Source organism: Lepisosteus platostomus, chromosome 7 (genome assembly GCF_059453375.1).
Source record: "Lepisosteus platostomus isolate fLepPlt1 chromosome 7, fLepPlt1.hap1, whole genome shotgun sequence".
Classification (NCBI taxonomy): domain Eukaryota; kingdom Metazoa; phylum Chordata; class Actinopteri; order Semionotiformes; family Lepisosteidae; genus Lepisosteus; species Lepisosteus platostomus.
This window is the reverse complement of record NC_142617.1, coordinates 5,840,489-5,857,279: the sequence shown is the minus strand read 5'-3', so window position 1 is coordinate 5,857,279 and position 16,791 is coordinate 5,840,489. Positions and strand designations below refer to the sequence as shown.

Genomic DNA, 16,791 nt, shown 5'->3' with positions numbered 1-16,791 from the left:
CAGCCCGGAGGCGCAGTGGTTACCATTGCGGACAATTCCGGACCTGGGGAGCTATCTGCGTGGAGTTCGTATCGTCTCCCCGTGTTAGCGTGGGTTTCCTCCCACAGTCTGAACACAGGCGGGTAGGTTAGTTGGCTTCTGGGAAAACTGGCGCTGGTGTGAGTGTGTGTGTGTCTGTGTACTGTGTGTGTGTGTCTGCCCTGCTTTGCGTGCGCCCCATTTCTTGCCGAAGTCAGCTAGCGCCTCCCCGCGACCCTGGTTTGGAAGAAGCGGTTAGAAATCGGATGGTTGGATCTCACATTCCTTTCATCTCCTGAGCTGCAGTGTGCGACCTTGCTCGATAGAGGGCGCGCAAGCGACGATTGGGAATGTGCGACTGTAAGGAAATACCGAATACATAGACCGGGAATTATAGAAATGCGACACATTTTTCCGGTTTTTGAGCAGTATAATGCCGTCCGCTAGTGGTGCTCTCATTTTATACACATTTTTGTAAAAAAAAAACTATTTCTTTAATGCCGTGTCGAAAAGCTTATTACTAAGAGAATGCGTGTGGAAGATTTAAGTGATGAGAATACTCCCACATTAAAGCAAATTAAGATTTTTAAAGATCATTAAAACAGCAAAACGCAACACTAGACGAGTTAGTTTATTTAAACATTTGGGAGGATTGGAAAACGTTGCTATTACTTCTTTGTTTGATGTTTTATTTCAGAATTGATTCGACACTACGCTAATATACGATTTCAGCGTGACCTCTTGGCGCGGTTCTACGTCGAACTGCTTCCAATAAAGCTTAGAGGCGGTTCGGCACGTTTTTCAAGATCAAGACCAAGTCCGGCTGCAATTTAAATACAGAATGATACTTCTCAAAAGGGCACGGCATGAAAGTCGAAATACCACAGATGCTCATGATCAGATACCGCCTCCCAGTGTCGGGGTGATATTCCTCGTACGTAAGGAGTTCCTTTTTCGAAATGATACCTGATGACAGATACAATACAAATTCGCTTTCTCCCTTGTAACCACAAACTCAATATAAACAGTTATTTTACGCAATGGGACGTTTAGTCACAACAGCGGGTTTTTTTAAGGAAATATTGATTAAATAATATTATCCGATGAAGTTTGTCTCCCGTTTCAAAATTCCTGGGAACGGAAATGTCGCTATAAATGAATTTATGGCTTCGCGTTAGTTTAGAGGCTGAACACCCCTAAACTTCAAATGCCGAACACGGCAGCTGAAGACGAATCATCTTCAAACGCCGACTGAAACAACGATAAAAAATGTAAGACTGATAAATGGGATTTAGTGTTCGATGTAGTAAATTTAGTGTACGATGCACAGGGGGCAACCTGCCTCTCCGCTAAACCCTGCCTTCACATAATCCCCCAAAAGGTCAATACTGGAGCATCTCTCCAAAAAATCGCAGTTGCCACGAAGAAAACAAACAAACCCCACCAAGAGATCTGTGTAGTCTGGCTGAACCTTTTACTCCGGCGTGGCCGCGGATCCACGACCACAGTCCTGCCCGCAGACTCATCTCCCTCTGGAAGAAGATACAGTTACAGGTGGTTCCTGCCTGTCACAACCTGATACTTTCCGTGTTCGAGCCGGACCGCCAGTCCTTTTCAGAACGGCGCAGGGAGGCCGGTGAGAGGAAGCTTCTTTTTTTTTTGCGGGATGGTGTTCTCTGTGATCTCTCCACCTTGTTCGGTTTCCACGCAGGAAGATCCCGCGTCCTCAGAGACTCTGTGCTGAAGCTCCCGCCAAGGCGGCCTCAGGATGGCGACGGAAAGTGGACACATCGGCCGGTCAAGCGCAGGAGACAATCTCAGTGTAAGTGCGGCACCGTGCAGGCCAGTCCGACCGCGCCCCAGACCCACCAACAGCACGAACCTGGCGAAGTTAAAGTTCTTCTTCGTTTTCCTTTAATGCAAAAAAGGTTGAAACCAGTTTCGTGCTAATAGCGTTTAATTCTTCGGGTGATTGTACATGTTGCGATACCCCCAGTGATTACTGTAGATCAGGGTAAAAGTGCCCTGTTGTGCTTTTAAATAGTTATAAAAATGGTTTTGATTTTTTTTATATTGTCATAACGTAATTGACGTATTAACCTTAACAGCAATTAAGACTCAGATTGTGATCTTAATATCGTATTTATTTTTATTTATATCACATTTAGTTATGGGAAATTCAATTTAGACTAGCGGTTTACAGTTTTAAAGTTCTGTTTTAGGATATTTTTTATGTTACTTGGGGTCCCCCGATGTAAATGCCATTTTGTAATCTGGGCTCTATGCTGTAAAAGCAATCGCTCGGCAACGGGTGTGTCCTGTGTCGCTGTCTATATGGATTCCTTGCTGTGGCTCCTGCTCGTGTCATGGTTTGGGGAGAAAAGTATCTGGAATATCTGGTTACATCATACTGGAGGTGCTGGGCTATAGAAGCGGGGTGGAATGACACCACAATTAATTATTGAGAAAGTTCTCTGTAACGCAATACGCATTGACGGTAAGACGGGCGCTTGACGTAGCGGGGTGTTCGCTGGCCGGTCCGCCCCGCCTCACAAGCGTGCCGGCCCGGCGGGCCCCTTTTACGACCCTGCGTTTGGGCGCTATAGATCACCGACGTGTCTGTGGAAGTGGCGACCGTGGACGCCCGGCTGTCACGCAGGAGACACCGCCGGGGACACGGCAAAGGCAAGCGGAAGTCCAAATCGAAGAGGAAGAGGGCGCGGAAGAAGAGGGCTCTGTGGAACCTGCAGGCTTTGGCTGTGCTGCTCAGCCTGGTGGTGTTTGTCGTCGTGGCCGTCACCTGGACGCTGCTGTGGCTGTTCATCTGTAAGTGGGTGTGGATTTGCATGTGTCTATAATAATAATAATAATAGTTATTATTATTGCTTACACTTATATAGCGCTTTTCTGGACACTCTCAAAGCGCTTTACAGGCAATGGGGATCCCCTCCACCACCGCCAGTGTGCGGCCCCACCTGGATGATGCACCAGTCCGCTCCCCACACACCAGCTCTCAGTGGGGAGGAGAGCAGACTGATGGAGCCAGTTCAGAGATATGCTGCTGTCCCGCGGCGACGCGTCTCTGCGTGCTGCTAAGCGGAGCGGCCGAGAGGCCACCCCCGGCACGCCACGCCACGAAATGAGACTCTCACTGGCCTGAGTGCTGAACTCCACCATAAAGTGTGTGACACGGCTGCATCGTTTCGCGCTTCGGCCGTCACACTGTTGGCATGAAACGTCACACAAATGACAGTCGCGCTTCAACTGCCAGTAAGCAATATTACACGGGGCTCATATTTGCACAAGTTGATCCACGGTTTTATTTTGTTACATTGTTACAGTTCTGTAGAACTTGAACGACACTACAAATGTACAACAAAAAACCTCACACTTACGTGAATATTTTGAGGGGGATAAAGGATTTCAGCTTATTGTTCCTCCTCAAACACAGATCCTGTTAGTGTTTCCGCTACCTACTGTAACCTCTGCTGCTAATCGAATTGAAACAGCAGCACGAAAAGACTGAAAAAGATTCTAAAAAAGTTCAGACAATCATCGCATCAGCTGAGCACTTCAGGCGAAAACGAAGGCATAGCAGACCCCTCCACCGCCGTCCCTGATCTGTGCTTGTGTTGCAGTTCGCAGAGAGAGCAACAGTGGGGTGTATTTTGCCGGGATGTTCCGAGTGGCCGACATTGAATTTATCCCAGAGTACAGACACACGGATTCGACCGAGTTCATTTCCATGGCTAACACGATTGAACATGTGGTAAGCTACAGAACGCTCTGTTTTGGGGAGAAAGGACATTTTCTTGTGAGCGAGTGGGTTCGGTGTGTGCTACCTTGACTGAGATCGTTACCTTATTACTTGTTTGTTTTTCCCCTCATGCTGTTTCTACTACCGCGAGTCCACGATTAATTGAATAACAATAATAATCATAATAGGACCATTGGCAATAATAGAAGCGACAGTATTAAATGATCCCAATAATAGTATAATTTATACTACAAAACTGTCTTTCCAAAACCCTGTTCATACAGAAAGTTGGAACTGAAATACCAACCAACTGAAAACGCAAGACCATTTTCCTTACTGCATCAATTATATTGTCTCAGTGGCAGTTTTATGCAGATTTCTGAAGCCTCACAATTCTCCATAAATTAAAAATAAAAATCAACTGTTACTTGTGCGCCCTCCGGTGTACACATTTGACATTGCAGCCTGAAGTCAGTCCAGGTTTTGAACATCATTTACAGTACACAATTCATATTATTTAAACTCAGTGATAGATAAATCATTGGAAATTTCACATGTAGATGAAAATATTGTAGCTATTTAATTTTATTTACAAATACATATGTTTGCCTGTAAAAAGCAGTGAAGAGGTAGGCTATGATTTGAGAAATGGCAGGAATGCAAGTTGTGCATTTTGCTCCGAATTGTTCACAAATTGAAATAAATTATCTTATGTTTCAGAATAAGTTCAAAATAATTTTATTCTTTAAAACAGTTAAAAAGAAATGTTTTCTAAACACTTTTACCTGAATTCTAATTAAATTAATCAAATCATATAATTCAAATTAATTGATTAATTATCAATCATTAATATCATTTAATGCCCTAAGAAATTATTTTAGGAATTTGAAACATCTGTTCAGGTCAACAAACCCAACAGATAGCTGTTTGAAAAACTTGGAACCAGCTGGGAAAATGTAATTATCCTGTTTTGGGATGAACAGTATAAACCCAGGTTTTAGTCTTGATTAAACGGAGACCAGTTTCTTTCCTTTCTGGACCTGTCAGAGCTGTAGAGCTCTCTGAGAAATGTACAGCTGCTTGAAGATATCAGGTCAGTTTTATTGAAAACACTAATACAGTTTTTCATCTTTTTTCTTTTGGGATAGGTGAATAGTGTGTACAAAACATCAACAGTGTCCAAACTGTACCGACAGTCTCTCATATCAGACCTCAGGTAATGGACTCTTCAGCTGCAGTGAAAGAAATGTTATTCGTGATTAAACATTCGCACCCAATAAGAGTGATGAGGAGGGCTGTTAATTACCCATTAAGCCAAGGATCTCTCTTCCAGATGACTCTTGAAATGAGCCAGTAAATCAGCGTCTTTGAAGTGTGTCAGTCAATAAACAGTTACCCCCTTCAAAGAAGTACGGTATATATGTCTCCACAGGCGTTGGGGACCTGTTAGATGGTTGAATCCCCAGAACCGTTTGGTAAAGTTTCACTATGAAGTGTGACAGTTAAAGAGCCGATCTGCGTTCGTACCGGGGGGCGTTTTGAATGTCGTCACCATCCGAACGCAGAATAAACGCAGAATAAACCGCGGGCCGGTCTGGGAACAGAGGATCCAGGTTCGGGAAACGGCTGGGCGGGACAGCTGGCAGTCAAGCGGACGAGGGGCGGGGTTTCGCTGGCAGAGCCGCCGCCGCCGCCGCCGCCACGGTGTTAATCCGAGGTGTGTGCGCTGCTCCCCAGCCACAACAATAAGGGCGGTGTCCTGGTGCACTTCTGGATGGTGTTCGTGGTGCCCGGCGTGAAGAGCAGCGCGGTGTGTGAGGAGTGCGTGGGCGCCATCCTCAGGGACTCCGTGCACACCAGTCTGGTCAACCGCACGTCCGTGGGCTTCCTGTCCGGCCTGCCTGTGGACATCGACTCCATCGTGGTCAACAGTAAGGGCAAAGCCGGCGTTCTGAGCAATGAGGGCGGCAAAGTTAACAGGTCTTCTTGCTCTGCATTTATGACAAACCGTCCTGCTTCATCCATTATATAAACTGCCGTATTTCAGAACCGATGTTTTATATACGTATGTCTTTAACTCCCGAATATGAGGATAGTTAAAAACGCTCAGCCTCTCTCGCTACTAGATTGTTTGTCTTGTAGCTAATTGCAGCTAATCCCAGACTCATCCTCCCAGTTCTTGAAAGAAGCCAGGACATCAGCTTTGATGGACTGGCTGAGCAGCTTGTTTCATACTCGCAGCCTTCTGCACGAAGAAGTGCCTGCTGTTCGCAGTTTCTAATGTCTGTAGTTTCCATCTGTGTCTTTAGGTTTGTTTTCCACTTTTTGTTCTGAAAACGTCTGCTGGATTGATCTCTGTCAATGCCTGTAACATCTGTGTCAGGTCCCTGCATAGTCCTCTCTATTGAAGAAGTTCAGTTCCTTTAGCCTGGCAGTGCAGGGCATTCCTTTAAGCCTCTGAATGTGCTGATTCCAGAGCAGCAATACAGTATTTTACTGGTGCATTATACAGTTTTAATATAACATCTCTAGACTTTATACTAGAAATCCTAACATACTGTTTGCCTTTCTTGTTTTAAAGATGGAGATGACTTGTCTACATAAACATTAAAAAATCTCATTAGTAACCTCTTCAGGCTTGATGATTAATATTTGTAATTTATGTTTTTTTCTACCTGCATGCAACACCTGGCACATATCTGCATTAAATATCATCCGCTGTGTTTTTGCCCAATCCTATATTTGCTCTATGTACTTTTGAATTTCATGCATGAACTTGATTAGTCTGCTAACTAAGAGTCCAGATCATATAGAGTAGCAGTACCTAATACTGATCCCTGTGGTACACCACTAATACTTTTGATTGAGAATCTTAACCTCTGCATTGCTTTATTTCTGTTCTTAATCACTGGGCTGCAGCTGCCTTGAGGTCAGATTACACTGCCATCGAGACAGGTGAGGCAGGGGGTGAGCAGGCTGTGCTGGGCTGTACTGCTGGTGTGCATCAGCTGAACACAGACACAGGCAGCTGGCTGGAGCTTCTTTCTGCATGCTGGATATTTTTTTCTATTCCCCGTAACTGATGGCGACAGCTTGTGTGTTATTGTTTCTCCATAATAGACACCTTGACTCTGGTGACATGTGACTGGCGAGAGCTTTGAACTTTCAAACCTCTGAATAAACCAATTTACTTGTGTGAGTGTGTTAGCTGCCTAAAATGTGACACATTTCACTTCTGATAGATGTTTTACGCTGTTTTACGTGAGCAAAATACTAATGCTTGACAGTACACAAAGGACAATCTACTAGTTTTTGAGACCGAGCCATAGAATAGCTGGAAGGGGGCATTGTTCTAAGTAATATACATGAATAAATACCCATAAAGTTCATTTGGAAAGTTAAACATGTTCTCAATCTTGTACTCTGGCCCACAACGTGGTATTGCATGTTTCCTTCCAGACTCGAAGTGTATAGATGACTTGTACGCAAGCCAGCCTGGTGTGAAGATCTCCCTAAGTGTCTCCTCTTTCTGGGGAAGGTCCAGCTGTCACATGAAGCTCACGGCCGTGCTGGGCTCCCTCATTCGGCTGACCGTCCACTCCTTTCAGATCGAGGCCAGCGACTGCGTCACGGACTCGCTCACTGTATACGACTCCCTCGTGCCCATCAGGAGCAAAGCCTTGTATAAGTACGCCCACAGCCACATCAATAATCACTACAGGGAGGGCAGGCAAATAAGCATTATGTCTGTGGTCTCCAGCTGATTCAAGCACAACAGTTTATATCCAATAATCTCATCATTGTTGAAGATTGAGCGCTTTTAGAAATCGCTGTATCTGTTATTTCCTTAAACTTTATATTTTCATTCACATGAACAAATATGACATTATTAATCCTAACAAATGTATACTTGCCATTTAGCTCCTGTTCTGCCGTGCACAGCCGCACAGCTGTACATGGGTAAAGGCTCTTGGGAAGTCTTTGATCCTGAAAAAACAGCCAATACTCAGAGCTCAGTGGGTAGTATTCAAGGCTTCTAGTTCTCTCATATTCTACAGTAGTGTGACTTACAACAGTGAGATTTGGACTGAGAGGAGAGACGTACATAGTTCTGGCTGAGAGGGGTGGCACTGTGAGAGTGCTTGTTAAATTGTTTCTTGTCCCCGTCACATGGTTTTCCAGGTTTTGTCAGCCTCCGAATGCGGCCATCTCCCTGGTTTCCACTGGGAATGTGATGCTCCTGGCTTTCAGGCTGGGGCAAGGAAGCAAGAGTTTCCGCGGACACTATGAGGCCATTTCTGAGGAAAGTACGTTGCCGGTGCCATCTCTCTCTAAGCTCCGCTGGAAAAAGGGGCGATTCTGTATGGGTGTGTTTGAATAGCAGGCCTCAGGCTGTCTTTGTTCCTCCTCCAGGGTGCAGCAGCGCAGACGATGTACAGGACCTGGCTGGCTCTCGGGGCAAAATCACAAGCCCTTACTATCCCAGCCTCTTTCCTCCAGAGTGTAGCTGCACCTGGGCGTTTCAGGTATCAAGGCTTTACGGAGCAGTTTGTTTGCTAAATATACAGCTGCATTTCTCGGTGAAAACCCATTATCTGGGTCAAGATAAGGTTTTGTAAACACCCACAAAGATGTTCATATCTTGAAGGCTCCGAGTTGTTATTCTTTTCCCCTCTCTTTCATAACTTTAAAATGTTTGTCCTGGCGCTTGAGCACAAGGATTTAACAAATATACTATCAAGCCACTTGTTCTCCTCAACACAGGCTCCGATCCAGGGGCTCGGCATCGCGCTGAGGTTTGAGAACTACCTGTTGAAGGAGAAGGATTTAAAAGGCTGTGAGCACGGCTGGTGGAAAATTAATGAAATAATGTGAGTGTTTTTATCAGATTATACTTAATGCATTGTTATCAGTTGCTTTAGAGCACACTCATTCAGTGTAAATGCACACTCTGCTTGTGCTTCACAGTAGTGAAGGAGAAATGTGTCTGTAACTGGAGCATATAAATTAGAACCTTGAAATGATGTTTGAGAGGATAAAACATTGTGAAGTAAGAAACCGAAAATGTCTGAGAATGTGGCACATTTGCTTTGCAGGGTAATATGCATATGTGTCTGATCTGTCCATTCTTTCATCTGTGAGCTCACCTGGTGTTTGTCCTCTGGAAATGAGAGACAAGACATCGGTGTCCGGTGTGTGCTGGCTTGAACAGTTATCAGCTCTGAGCCAGGACAGAATCCGGATCTTTATTGTTATGTGACAGTGTAACAGACAGATTACCATCTCTGGTACTCTGGATGACACAGATCTAATGAAAAGCCTCGTTAAAGATGAAACCCCTTAAACGTTTTACACAGTGCCTTATTTGGCACACTTTACTTCTGTTTCTCTTTTCCTAAGGGGAGGATGGGTGCTATTTACATTTTTAGACTTGAAATGCATGCCCTTTATAAAGCCCATTCTTTTGCAGAGACAGGTCAGAATTAAAATCGGAATTCTCAGTATTTCCAGTTTAGCGTGTGCAGGGTGTTTCCTGTTCACATTTAATAATTTGGAAACTGGAAAACCACTCTAAAGGGTTGATTTACTTTAACCTCATTTGGAGTGGAGGGAGAGGTACAGTAAGTGTGTGAACGTGTGTGTTCTGTGCTTCCAAATTTATATATTGAACAAAGAACACTTTTTAAAGAATCATGTGTTTCCCGTTCTCCCCTGGTAAGATGAATCCAACTATAACCACATTCCACAGTAGACAAGCAGTGATAGTCCGTGGCAGTCAGCCAAGCCAAAGGGTTATTCAAACAATTACCTTGGCCCTCCAGCTTCTCAGTAATACTTTTGTCACTGAGAATGTCCGCTTCTTGATAAAAATGTGTGAGACATGGTAATAAAGCCGGATCAGAAGAGATAAGAAGACTGACCGATCTACATTTCCAGGTATATACAAGTCTTTCATTTGACCATGACATTCCAGGCCACCACAATGAAGTATTCACATGCCCAGGTGATGTGGACGGATTCTTTCCAGGTTAGCGTAATGGATCCTTTCTCCCTTGTCAGAGATAAGGGAGATTAGCCTGGTGCCCTTCGAGATGTGCCGCGAGAGTGACTGACAGATCGACGGTCTGTGTGGAGGCCCACAAGTCTGTCAGCACTTTTCCATCATCTGCCTCTCGTGAAGTGGGGGCGCTGAAAGAGGCGAGACCCCACTGCCGCTCGGCTGGAGAAAACCGTAAACTTTTTTTCTGAGCGCAGGACGAGTGCAGAACGTCAAAAAAAAACCCAAAGTGGCTTATGCGTTTCCGCTTACGACCGTGCCCCTGGCTTATTTCTGACACGTTTCCCTGCTTCTTTAGATACTGCGGGAGCTATATCGATCACCCGACAGTGTTCCGCGCCGCCAACCCGAGGACGGAAATCGAGTTCCGCTGCAGCTCAAAGTTTTCAGACCCTCCTTTCACAGCTGAATACGGCAGCTATAACATCAGCCAGCGTAAGAACACGCCCTAGGAAAAAAAACCAAAACGTAAAACATAAAGTCCTTACTGTGGCATTGTGGTGCAGTGTTCAGCGTTGCTGTGTGTGTTCTCCATGTTTACTTAGATCTCCTCCAGGTGGTTTAGTTTCCTCCCCCAGTCCAGAGACATGCTGGTGGGTTAGTGGCCTTCTGGGAAGATTGGAAGTGTGTGTGCGTGTGTGTGTGCCCTGTGATGGACCGATGTCCTTCCCAGGGTGAATCCTGCCTTGGGCCCATTGCTTGCTGGGATAGGCTCTGGCTCCCCCATACCCCTGCTTTGGAAGAAGTGGTTTGAAAATAGGGGGGGAGACAGATGTGTACCCCCAATGCAAGAATTGTTTAAGGACTTCAAGATCTCAAAGAATTTTGACAGTTGGGTTTTGTAATCAAGCCAGCTGTATCTTTGCGCAGTCCTTGGATAATTCATCCCCAAATCCCGCGTCTGTAACAAACGCGCCGCAGGTAACTCGCGTTTTTCACGGCCTCTGCTGTAGCGCACATTGACAGCTGCGCCCCCTGTGTTTGTCCCCCACCCCCCAGCCTGCCCCAGAGGGTACTTCCTGTGCTCCAGCGGCCTGTGTGTGGAGAGCTGGCGCCGCTGTGATGGCCTGGACGACTGCTTCGACGAGAGCGACGAGCTCTTCTGCCGTGCGTACCACCGCGGAGACTCTGTCTCATCCCCTAAAACTGTGTCAGACCCCCCAAAAACCCCGCAGAAGGACCAAAACTGCTGGTTTAGAAAGCCGTGATGCTTTTTTTTCCCCCCTTTGTGTCCGAGTGCCCTATGGAGAAGAGCGCAGTTTGTGTTTTGCGAAAGTTTCTCAACGTTTCAAAGCGAAACCCATCGAGTAACGAGAGAGAGCAATCTTCCACCCTTCAGTGATAACCCCACTCCCTAACACACGTAGGAACCGCCTGCCAAGGGACCCCCCCCAAGTTAAGGGGGGGTCACATTACCAAACAATACCAGCTGGCCCGTGGCTGCGTTTCAGAACCGCGGGGGGGAGGGGAAAAATCACTTGATCTGCAGTTTTAGTTAGCAGGAGCTGCTAACAGATGGGTTTTTCTTTCTGGACCCTGTCCCTGAAAAAGGCATGACATGTCAACGGCCAGGAATCCTGGCGTTTCTAACGACAGTCGGTCTCTTTCAGCTAATCCGCCCAAAGACTGCGATGGCGCCGCCCAGCGCCACCCTTCCTTCGCCTGCAATGGCGTGAGGGACTGCGAGGATGGAGCGGACGAGGCGAACTGCACTCAGGGTAATCAGGAGTTTAAAGGTATTCCTGTATGCAGTGGCTCATCAGCTCTAACTGAATGTGATCGTTCTCTTTTTGTGTCGCCAACCCTTCCTACAGCGGCCAGGACAGTACACTTCACCGCAGTTTTTTTTTTTTTTCCCCACATTACAATAGCTGTGATATTGCAGTAGCTCCCGCCATTCCCGTGCTGTTCTAAACCGATTTCTCCTCCTTGCATTGAAGTAAAACCCCGTGCAGGACCGGGGCGGTTATCGTGCCATTTTCAGCAGCGCACGACAATCGCCCCGGTTCTGAACTGTTGCAGAAGTCCCGTGCAGTGACGTCACCTACAAGTGCGGCAGCGGCGCGTGCATCCGCAAGAGGAACGCGAACTGTGACGGAAGCCCGGACTGCGCGGACGGAAGTGACGAAAGATTTTGCGGTGAGCGCGTACGAGTTTAGCAGCCTCAGATTGACGCACCATCTAGCGGAGATAGAAAAACAGGCGCGGGGTCTTTTTTTTTTTTATAATTCCAAAGGGCTTGCCAAACGGTAAAACTACATGTCAGTTCTGCCCTTTTGGGGAGCTTCGGGTAATTGATTGAAAAAATGTACCAAATTACTGTAAATAACACCATCGAAAGTGCCGACACTCCTGAGCCAAGACAGCACGAATCCTGCCTCCTGTCCTGGAATGTGCAAGACACAGGAGTCTACAGTTGCTGGCTTTGTTGTTTTTCTGATCTTGGATTGATTGACATCAAACACACCGACTTAATTGGGGTCCTTGCTTACAGTAATTTTCTGCAATTTTGCCTTATGGACATTCATGTTCACAGAGAGTTTTCACATAGGCCTATGCAGCTGTGATCGCTGAAGCTAAAATGATTATTAATTGCCTACCGGGGAGTATCCAGTGTGTTATGAATTGAGCTTATTATACCCAACAGAAGTTGCAGGACCTCTTGTCTGTGTGTGACTCAGCCCTTCTGGGACTGAGCTGAGTCCATGGGCACCTGGGTCTCTCAAAACTGACATGTGAAACACTGAAAAGTGGCCATTCAAATGTTAGAATGCATGATCATTTATTAGAAAATAATACCCGGCGAGAATGAGTTCATTTTGAATTCGTTTAATAATAATGCCATCCAGGACTTTTAAAGTTAGTTGATTGTCACAAATGGATAGATCTCAGAACAAACAAACTGGGTTTCATCATTCACCAGTGGATCTCCTATAGTTGCCACTGTGTCCAGTGGAGCTCCTGTACTGAGTGTCCAGTGAGGCCAGTGGAGCTCCTATGGTGTCCAGTAAGACCAGTGGATCTCCTATAGTTGCCACTGTGTCCAGTGGAGCTCCTGTACTGAGTGTCCAGTGAGGCCAGTTGAGCTCCTATAGTGTCCAGTAAGACCAGTGGAGCTCCTATAGGGGGCAGTGTGTCCAGTAAGACCAGTGGAGCTCCTGTAGTGTCCAGTGTGGCCAGCAGCGCCCCTGGACTGAGTGCCCAGATGGCCAGTGGAGCTCTGTGGCAGCCACGTTCCAGTGCAGCAGCTGTAGCTGTGGGTTGTGGGGGCTGTGCTGAATGTGCCGTCTCCTCGCAGCCTGTGGAAGCCCAACCCTGGTGAAGGGCCGCGTGGTGGGGGGCTCCAATGCCCAGGAGGGCGAGTGGCCCTGGCAGGCCAGCATGCACTTTTCTGGCAGCTTCTACTGTGGCGCCTCCATCATCGCGCGGGACTGGCTCCTCTCTGCAGCGCATTGTTTCAGCAGAGACAGGTACTCTTGGGTGGCAACAGCAGTAGGAGCTCAGGTGGAGGCTGTTTGCAGTAATCTTAATCATTGTACTGTAATCACTAAAAACACAATGCACTGAAAAGATATCGTAAGGAGTAGTCTCACTGGCGGTAGATTTGATTTTTTAAACAAATTTCTGCTTTCTGCCGTACAGATAACATAATAGTTCAGTGCCTCCAAATGAAAAAGGGTTATTCTTCCTGATGCAGCAATGATTGAAAAGATGACCTTAGTTTTGGTTTTACTGCATTGTATCTTAAGCAGTTGCACTTCCCAGACACATTCATGTCTGCGCATGTGGCTCTAGTGTATTGAACAGCTGTCACAAGTAACACAGCCACACTGTATTTATTGTACTAGCTAACACCTCGGAGGTGGTACAGAAGATATGTGCAAAGCCAGCTTTACGGTCTCTGTTGGGCAGGTTGTCTGACCCCCGGTATTGGACAGCTCACCTGGGGATGCGCACTCAGGGCAGTGCCAAATTTGTGGCCGAGATCCGGAGAATCGTGGTGCACGAGTACTACAACGCTCGCAATTTTGACTACGACATCGCCCTCCTGCAGCTGAAGAGCACCTGGCCCGTGTCTCTGGCGTCTCACATTCAGCCCATCTGCCTGCCCTCCTCCTCCCAGGCTGTGGTTGCTGGGCAGGCCTGCTGGGTGACTGGATGGGGCAGCAAATCGGAAGGAGGTGGGGAAAGAGATCAGAACTGTGGGTGGATGGTACTCGGCTTTTTCAATCCGGGTTGTTGATTTTGTGTCAGCAAGTCTTGTCCCTTGTGCCTCAGAGAGGTAGGACTGCCTACACAGCACAGTTCAGCTGTTTTTAGATGCATGATTCCTGGAATTTTCTCAGATCAGTGGATTGATGGGCAAAGCCATTCTAAAAGTTCATAGAGCCATTTGTGTTTGAAGTAACAACTGAATATTGCCTTTTGGATGTGCACCAAAGGTTTAAACCACCTTCAGGAAATCATGCTTCGTTAAAAGCTCTATTTAATGACACAGTTCTTTCTGACTTCTGACTTACTCTTTCTGATTGACACACAACAACTTGTATCACTCGTATGTTTTGTTTCTGTTTTGAACAGACAGAGACTTGCCCTCCATCCTCCAGAAAGCGGAGGTTGAAATTATTAGCCAAAGTACTTGCAAGCAGAGATTTGGCCTTGTGTCGCCACGCATGCTGTGTGCTGGAGCGATGTCTGGGGAGAGGGATGCCTGTCGAGTGAGTCTGCGAACCCCCTGGACAAAATGCAGTGTCTTCAGTGAAAGAAGTAAAACGACTAAGTTACAGAGAGTGTGAATCATCTTTTTTTCGGTCCAGTTCAGAGCAGGGAGATTTTTGTCTTTTAAATCAGAATGTCCATTCCCTGTTCAGGAAAGACAGGGGTCAACAGAAAATCACTTTCAGAAATATATTTAAAACAATTCACAAGTGCAGAAGTGCAACTGTTTTAGCAGCTCACAGTGCAGTCCTCAGAGTGTAGTGTATGAACAATTCTTAATCACTAAGTGCTACTCAAGGCTAACAGACTATATGTGATTGGCGCGGTCTTGTGCCCTCGCCGCTCCACCCCACCGATTCGTCCCGCAACACCTGGGGCGCGAACCCGGGTCTCCAGCATAAGGCAACAGGGACCCAGCTGAGTGAGCTGAAGGAGACCTCCCCCAGCCCAGGTGGCTGAGGTCCCTGCTACGCGCAGGGAGGGCGGTGACGTCACCGTGCCCAAACTAGCTCCGCTACATATACTGTACATGTAGTGATCTAATAACTGACAGGCAAGGCTAGTGGGTTTGGACTCGCTTTCCATGATGAGTTAGTATTCGAACCTGGTGATTTAGGACAATAAACCTGTCTCATTTAGACCACATGGGTGAGAATTTTTGTAAAAGCCTGAATTTTCATAGAAGCTTGTATTGATTCACCGTGCCCCCTATAAGCTACCCTTATGCTTACCTCAACGACTTTTCCGTCAAAATGAGATCTGCAGGTCTGTCAGTGCTCATCTAGAGTCATCAGCACTGGGAGTCAAACTCTTGCCCTTCCAGATGGTTGTTGATCTTCCATTAATTGATTGGATGATATGGCCAGTCTGTGGGTTGTACAGAAGACCAGTACTGACCAGTGAGGCCACAGTTGTGCAGTGGCACTGTTTCTCTCACCCACCTGTCCTCTGTCCTGAGTCTAACCGCTGCCAGGTCTGGGCTGACCCTGCTGTGGTCTGTCCGTAGGGCGACTCGGGGGGCCCCCTGTCATGCCGGGAGCCGAGGGGTGGCCACTGGTTTCTCACCGGGATCGTGAGCTGGGGAGCTGGCTGTGGGAGACCCGGATTTCCCGGCGTCTACACCAGAGTGTCCAAATTCGCTTCCTGGATCAACCGTCACACCCTCTGAAGCACATCTGCTGAGGCTGCACTTTATTTATCTATACATCGAACTTTAATTTCTGTGTATTTGGAAATGACAGGGTTCAGTTGTTTTTTGTGAAGTAAAAGCAATGCACTGTAATTAACAGTGATTCTGAATAGGTTTAAATTGTTAGGGCAATTAGTACTGTATTAGGCCTGGAAAAATAAACTATACCTCTGAATGTGCAAATAGCACACAAGGTGCCTTTGTTGGAATATTGCACACAGTGTTTGCATTTTGCCTAATGAAAGCATTCACAATTCTGCATTTGTCCTATGCACAGTATACAGAGCTGAAGCATATATGGCTAATAACTAATGACATCCAGTGTCTTTCCATCTTCTTAAAAAGCCCCGGGGGTAATAAATAATGTAAAATTTACCACTTTTAAATAAAAATGTGTTTATCCAGAATGCACTGGGTCAGTTATTCTTTTTATGGGTCAGAGAATACATATTGCTGTTACGCATGTTTATAGTTTTATAAACTTTTCAAAATTTAACAGAGCAGGGAAAGACAAACAACAGATAATGAAGCATATTAAATGTGTCAGGAGATGTTTCGCTTTAAGTGAAAAGATGAGAGGTTGAATACGTTAATAAATAGTAGTTTTGCTTTTAAAAGTGGGTTTTACGTTAGTTGTTGCAGTGGGCTTTGTAAGGATAGCTACGAATCATAAAGTAATGTGGGAGGACACCTGCTCCTAACAAGTTTCTTCATTGGGTCAAAGGTGGTTCAGGTAATAAGTGGGAAAGGTTATAGTAGTTTAAAATATGTCTCTGCAGCCCTGCAATATGTATTTTATGTTTCCTTGGTGAAAGAAGTGTGTTGTATCTCTCATCCTCTGTGCAAATGAAGGTAGAGAAGCCTGATTACAGTGTGAAAGGACAGAGATGTATACCTAGAGTAGATGCATATGTTGGAAGATTGGACTGTGATGGACAGATGAATATCCCCTGGGATTATGCTGAAGACAGGAATGAGAGGACTGGACAAGAGCAGCATACACAGACCAGTAGGAAAAGCCCCCAAAACAGAGGTCTAATCTAGGACAAG

At 46.2% G+C, this 16,791-nt stretch overlaps 1 protein-coding gene across 3 annotated transcripts; it reads left to right on the top strand.

The window, feature by feature from the left end:
- Positions 1-16,148, top strand: tmprss7 (transmembrane serine protease 7). 3 transcript variants are annotated; one of them, XM_088638817.1, is made up of 18 exons: positions 1-1,840; positions 2,625-2,844; positions 3,657-3,787; positions 4,924-4,991; positions 5,513-5,706; positions 6,695-6,730; positions 7,235-7,463; positions 7,958-8,082; positions 8,189-8,301; positions 8,540-8,646; positions 10,132-10,268; positions 10,833-10,940; positions 11,444-11,551; positions 11,856-11,972; positions 13,132-13,303; positions 13,746-14,014; positions 14,415-14,551; positions 15,559-16,148. In XM_088638817.1, exons 1-18 carry the CDS (start codon positions 1,787-1,789, stop codon positions 15,718-15,720), a joined length of 2,487 nt encoding a protein of 828 aa, XP_088494943.1. In that variant the 5' UTR covers positions 1-1,786; the 3' UTR covers positions 15,721-16,148. The 3 variants fall into 3 exon arrangements, with proteins under 3 accessions (XP_088494943.1, XP_088494942.1, XP_088494944.1); XM_088638816.1 differs by having other exon boundaries at positions 11,444-11,569; XM_088638818.1 differs by lacking the exon at positions 6,695-6,730 and having other exon boundaries at positions 2-1,840; positions 11,444-11,569.
- The last annotated feature ends 643 nt before the right edge of the window (positions 16,149-16,791 follow it).

What these genes read in the sequence shown, in the direction of transcription:
- tmprss7 (XM_088638816.1), top strand. Translation starts at nt 1,787, where the DNA reads ATGGCGACGGAAAGTGGACACATCGGCCGGTCAAGCGCAGGAGACAAT. An exon ending in GCTGCTGTGGCTGTTCATCT is followed by an intron (nt 2,845 to 3,656) that starts GTAAGTGGGTGT and finishes CTTGTGTTGCAG; the next exon opens with TTCGCAGAGAGAGCAACAGT. An exon ending in GGGCAGCAAATCGGAAGGAG is followed by an intron (nt 14,015 to 14,414) that starts GTGGGGAAAGAG and finishes TGTTTTGAACAG; the next exon opens with ACAGAGACTTGCCCTCCATC.